The sequence below is a fragment of the Malurus melanocephalus genome, unplaced genomic scaffold (assembly GCF_030028575.1).
Source record: "Malurus melanocephalus ecotype Western Australia unplaced genomic scaffold, MMel_1.1 scaffold_430, whole genome shotgun sequence".
Taxonomy (NCBI): Eukaryota; Metazoa; Chordata; class Aves; order Passeriformes; family Maluridae; genus Malurus; species Malurus melanocephalus.
In genome coordinates, this window is record NW_026623662.1 from 126,317 (window position 1) to 132,288 (window position 5,972).

General features: G+C 40.0%; 1 protein-coding gene across 3 annotated transcripts in view; it reads left to right on the forward strand.

The window, feature by feature from the left end:
* Positions 1–5,972, forward strand: part of CHCHD3 (coiled-coil-helix-coiled-coil-helix domain containing 3) — a 134,027-nt gene that overhangs the window by 2,971 nt on the left and 125,084 nt on the right. For 2 of the 3 annotated variants that reach the window (XM_057379999.1, XM_057379998.1), the window contains exon 2: positions 223–298. In XM_057379999.1, coding sequence (XP_057235982.1) covers positions 223–298 — 76 coding nt within the window. The remainder of the gene's footprint in view (positions 1–222; positions 299–5,972) is intronic. The other variant, XM_057380000.1, reaches the window with a different exon arrangement.

The following is a 5,972-nucleotide window of genomic DNA, read 5'->3' on the forward strand; positions in this document are numbered from 1 at the left end:
AGGGGAAAAAGAAACTTGATTTGGATGGGGATTGAATTTGAGCAGCTGTCATGTCTTCAGAGAGTCTCTAAGCTCTATTTTGATGAAGTTTTATTTCTTTTAGAGGGGAARTGGRGATAAAAAAGGAGCTAAAMTCTGACTTTGATGAAGTTTTATTTSTTTTGGAGGGGAAATGGGGATAAAAAAKGAGCTAAASTCTGACTTTGGTGTTGTGTTTTGCAGTTGTCTGACAGCCTCATTGATCGGATGAAGGAACCTTCCTCACCCAGTGGGAGACAGCACCGAGGATCTGGTACAGGTTTGCTGCTGTTTTTCTGCTTTTAATGTGCAGAAAGAAATCAGATGTGCCCTTCAGAACGTTCTAATGGACTCATTGCCCTTTTGCAGAGATGATTTTTTTGACATTAACTTTTTGGCTCCTCTTTAGCTTGTAGATTTAGAGAGGAATTAAATTCCTTTTTGTTTTCTTCTGCCTGACATTCAGGTGTAAAACACAAATTAAACTTGTCTTTCCATGCTGTTATCCACCGTTAAAGACTTAAAAAAACTCCAAAGCACCCTACAACAAGCAAATATCCAAATATGTCAGGAGTTCTGAAGTGAAAATTYTTGGTTATTTAATCAATGCTGATCAAGGCTGGCGAGGTTCTGCTGAAATTCACTTTAGCAAACATTGAAAGGGGAATGTGCTGTTTTCCTGCCCTGGAATGGTGGAAATAAGTGATGTAAAACTCCCACAGATCGATGGCTTTCTCTGCTCCTTAGATTTCATTATTGAGGGTTGTTCAGGTGTATCAAACCTCTGCCAGGAATCCTCTGCTTGCATTTCAAATCAAAGGTGATTTTGGGACTCTGTGAAACCTGAAAAGTTCAAGTAAGGCTCTTATCAGTKCTCCAGAAATATTCCTGAGAGCAGAATTCCCCAAAAGCCTTTTGCCTTGATATTTAGAGAAAATCCCAGCAAACTCAGCAACGATTAACACAATCCTGTGGCAGCTTTGCAGCAAGACCTGAGTAAACAGAATTTCACATCTTTCTTTCTTCTGGGGCACGAAGTTTCCTGTTGCTTAATTGGAGATGTCTGTATCCCAGAATCTCAGAGTGGTTTGGATTTTGGAAAGGACTTTAAAGATCTTTTCATTCCAACCTCCTGCAATGGGCAGGGACCATGGACAGCAAATCTTGGTTTTTAAATTTTTTAAAGAGTAACCTCATGATGTTCCTGTATTTCACTGTGGTGAAGGAACTGTCCTAGATAAAACACTTGTATGTTTTACCTGCTTTCCTTGTAGTATTTTCTGTTCATCCTGAAATGGGAGTTACAGGAATGGTGTTGTGAGCAGCTCCTGGGATTTTTGGGCGTGGGGACTGGAAGTGAGGGCTGTAACACCCCAATAACTCCCTGCTAATTCACACTGCTGCATATCTTGAGCCTTCATTTTGTTTCTCCTTTTGTTTGTGGGAAATAGTGTATTTTATTTTTTTGTCTCTTTATTTGGTTTTTGTTTCNCAGCAAGACCTGAGTAAACAGAATTTCACATCTTTCTTTCTTCTGGGGCACGAAGTTTCCTGTTGCTTAATTGGAGATGTCTGTATCCCAGAATCTCAGAGTGGTTTGGATTTTGGAAAGGACTTTAAAGATCTTTTCATTCCAACCTCCTGCAATGGGCAGGGACCATGGACAGCAAATCTTGGTTTTTAAATTTTTTAAAGAGTAACCTCATGATGTTCCTGTATTTCACTGTGGTGAAGGAACTGTCCTAGATAAAACACTTGTATGTTTTACCTGCTTTCCTTGTAGTATTTTCTGTTCATCCTGAAATGGGAGTTACAGGAATGGTGTTGTGAGCAGCTCCTGGGATTTTTGGGCGTGGGGACTGGAAGTGAGGGCTGTAACACCCCAATAACTCCCTGCTAATTCACACTGCTGCATATCTTGAGCCTTCATTTTGTTTCTCCTTTTGTTTGTGGGAAATAGTGTATTTTATTTTTTTGTCTCTTTATTTGGTTTTTGTTTCATGGAAGTGGGTTTTATTGTTTTTTTTTGTTTTGTTTTGTTTTGTTTTTTTTCAATTGAAAGACTTGGAGTGAGTCCAAAGGAGGCCACAGAGTTCATCAGGGGATGGAGCAGCTCTGCTATGGGGCCAGGCTGGGACTGTTGGGGTTGTTCAGCCTGGAGAAAAAAAGCTTTGGGGTGACCTCATTGTGGCCTAAAGAAAGATGGAGAGGGACTGGGGCCAAGGGCTGCAGGGACAGGACACAGGGAATGGATCAGAGTGGAAAAGGGGAGATTGGGGTGGGATCTGGGGAATTGGGAATTCCTGCCTGGGATGGAATTCCCAGAGAATTCCTGGATCCCTGGCAGTGTCCAGGGCCAGGCTGGACATTGGAGCACCCTGGGACAGTGGGAGGTGTCCCTGCCCATGGAATTAAAAACTCTTTAAGGTCCTTTCCACCCCAAACCATTCCATGATTCCATGAATTCTTGCCCTTCTCAAGCTTAGCAAACCTTCAGAGTATTTTTGCTKTAAGAACTTGTGATTTTGGTGAAGTGCTTATGGATCCCAGACAAATAACACTTTACAGAAATAAAAAAAGGTGTCTGGAGGGAGAAACATTAGAGCTATTAAACCCAGCCCTTTGTTCAAATCAAGCCTTTGATAGCTTTTGGTGGAGGAATAATGGATTAGGTTACATGAAASAATGTGTGTCTTGTTGCTTGCCAATAATGATGAATTTATCGACTTCAATTTTGGATCAGAAAATGAAATTACATCCACTTACACTGCAATCTGACATCTAAAGACAATGTCTTAAAGCCTCCCAGCTTGCTTGGCTCACTTTCTGACTTYTGAGTAATATTAAATGCACTAAAATATTTAACAAGTGTAAAATCTTTCAAGTCTGCCTGTAATTCCTAAAGCAATATTGATGGAAAGTAATTTGGTCAGAGAGAGTTTTTTTTTCTTTTGTGTGTATTACACCTAAAGCTTCAGTCATAGCAGACAAAGGAAATGGTTTAATTCATTTTAGCTTAGTGGATATTGGAAAAACTAATAGTTTATTAGGAAATAAAAAAGAATAAATTCCTGCATTATCASAAGTCTCAGCATCTCAGACAGCCATTTTTTCTCCTTTTGCAGAAACAGATTCTATTAAGGGCATAGAGAGTTTTTTCCTCCTTTTTTTTTAAAAAAAAAAAAAACCAACTGTCTTTATTATTATTTCCTCATGAAAAGAAATCAGCCAAGTCCCCATGTCACACAATATTGTGTAGATGTGCAGTAAAACGAGCCCTGCTGGTGCCTTCTCAGGAATTTGATTGTTTCCATGGAATAATTTTTGTGGATTGGGGCCTTTTTTGTGCTGGTGACTGGTTTTGGGTGGAGTTTCAGTGGCTCTGGATATCTTGTGTCAGTCAGAAACATGTAAAGGTATTTTTGGGATGTTGAGGAATGAGAATTTCCAGTGTTGGACTTTAATTGGAGGGACAGGGATTGGCCCACAGTGACCTCCTAGACTGAATTCTTGGAATCTGAATTCCARGAAAATGTGRCTGAAGATTTCAACAAATTTTSGGRCAWTTWAAAAAAATTWAWTTKKTTKRARRRKTKRARSSTKKKSYKRWKRMMWTWWTWAWTWWKGRWWRKTKGGATACTGCATGAAAAACTGAACTWAAACTGGAATGTTTTAGGCAAAATGTTATAGAAGGCTCTTCACTGTTGCTTGTGAGGATTATTTTGTGTTTTCAGTTTTTGTGAGCACCTGGAATNTCCTTTTTAAAAAAAAAAAAAAAAACCTGTCTTTATTATTATTATTATTTCCTCATCAAAAGAAGTCAGCCAAGTCCCCATGTCACACAATATTGTGTAGATGTGCAGTAAAACGAGCCCTGCTGGTGCCTTCTCAGGAATTTGATTGTTTCCATGGAATAATTTTTGTGGATTGGGGCCTTTTTTGTGCTGGTGACTGGTTTTGGGTGGAGTTTCAGTGGCTCTGGATATCTTGTGTCAGTCAGAAACATGTAAAGGTATTTTTGGGATGTTGAGGAATGAGAATTTCCAGTGTTGGACTTTAATTGGAGGGACAGGGATTGGCCCACAGTGACCTCCTAGACTGAATTCTTGGAATCTGAATTCCARGAAAATGTGRCTGAAGATTTCAACAAATTTTSGGRCAWTTWAAAAAAATTWAWTTKKTTKRARRRKTKRARSSTKKKSYKRWKRMMWTWWTWAWTWWKGRWWRKTKGGATACTGCATGAAAAACTGAACTWAAACTGGAATGTTTTAGGCAAAATGTTATAGAAGGCTCTGCGCTGTTGCTTGTGAGGATTATTTTGTGTTTTCAGTTTTTGTGAGCACCTGGAATTTACAGAGTTTGGCTGAATTTCTGCCAGTTAAGCAAGAATCCCCTGCAAATAAATCCTGTCAGTTCTTTGCCATTTAATGTATTAATTGCTCCCATCCACCTTTTTGTTCCAACAGCACTTTTTCTCTGCACGGAGTGAAAGATAAAATCAACTGACATTTGTGATGTTATTTTGTAGGATTTCTCTTATTTTTAGGACAGGAAAAAACCCAGAGGTTTGGCAGTGCCTGAGCTGATTCTCTTTGCTGTGAGACCCCTGGAAAGCTCAGGCAGTTCCTGATATGKATTTGCCACTTTCCTTCCTGCAGCAGGAGCCAGGAGAGTTTGGGTTTTGCATTTGATTGTGTTTATTTGTCCTCCTCTACCTMCAGCTCTGGGTATTTCTAAAGAATTTTAAATTTAATTTGTACTGGAAACCTCTGAAATAAATCAGGACCTTCAGGCAGCATTGAGCTGGTTGTGGACCACTGGTAGCCTGGAAAGCCATGATTTTCCTGCTATAAATTAATATTATTAATAATAATACATTATTACTTCATTGTGACAGAGTTTCTTGGAGATGATTTTTCTTCTCAGTGATGTGCATTGATATCCTTSGGGTTAAAGGTATTGATGGAAGTGTTTTATTATCCAAAGGTGAAATGTCTTGTAAGGCACCAGGCTGCTAAAGGTGCCAAATTTCAGAGCTGTCAGGGTAACAGCAAATCTTTAGTGGAGCTTGACATTCCTGTCACYGGATTGGAAGAGAATAGGGAAAATGGAATTATGCAGGGGAGTTGGGAAAGTGCTGCAGAAATTAAAGTTGTTGCTGTCTGGGTGATGTTCAGGGTGTTCTGGGGATGCTTTCGGCAGGCTGGGGAAGTCCTGGTCAAATGGAATTGAAATTCCAGTGAAAAACTGGCAAATCATGGTAGTTGAATGTGGAAAAAATTCATAATTGTGTAAGGGGAGTGTGTCCCATCCTTGAAAGTGTCCAAGGCCAGGCTGGACATTGAGGCTTGGAGCACCTTGGAATTGTGAAAGGTGTCCCTGCCATGGCAGGGGTGGCACTGGAGGACCTTTAAGGTCCSTTCCAACCCAAACCATTCCGTGAACATCCAGAGCCTGATGAATTTTCAATTTGCAAGGTATGAATAAAAAGCTGGAATGCTCTGGGTTGCTCTCTGGTGCTGTTTTCCCAACATTTGTCTCATTCCAWGGCATCATTTTGATTCTCCACCGAAGCACCGCTGGGATTTCAGCTGCCCTGCACCTCTGGGCTGCCTGGTTTAGTTGTTTTTTGCTCTGCTGAGACATCCCATGGAACAGGCACTTGAAGCTAAAGGCAGAGCAGGAATAAAAAGCAAAAGGTGTTGGAACATCTGCAAACGTGGTGTTTTTAACCCATAATTGATGTTACAGTGAACCTCGTCTGCTCACTGCTGTTATTATCCTGCTTGGTGTGCAATGACCTAAACCATCCCAAAACTTCCTGCAAGGACAGTTTCAGTGTAGGGTTAAATAGATTTAAATACACTCCTAGAAATGCCATTTGTATTAATGTTAACCTGGAGTTTGACATGATACAAGGTTGAGTGGAGAAGTTTTTTTGCAATAAATTGGCG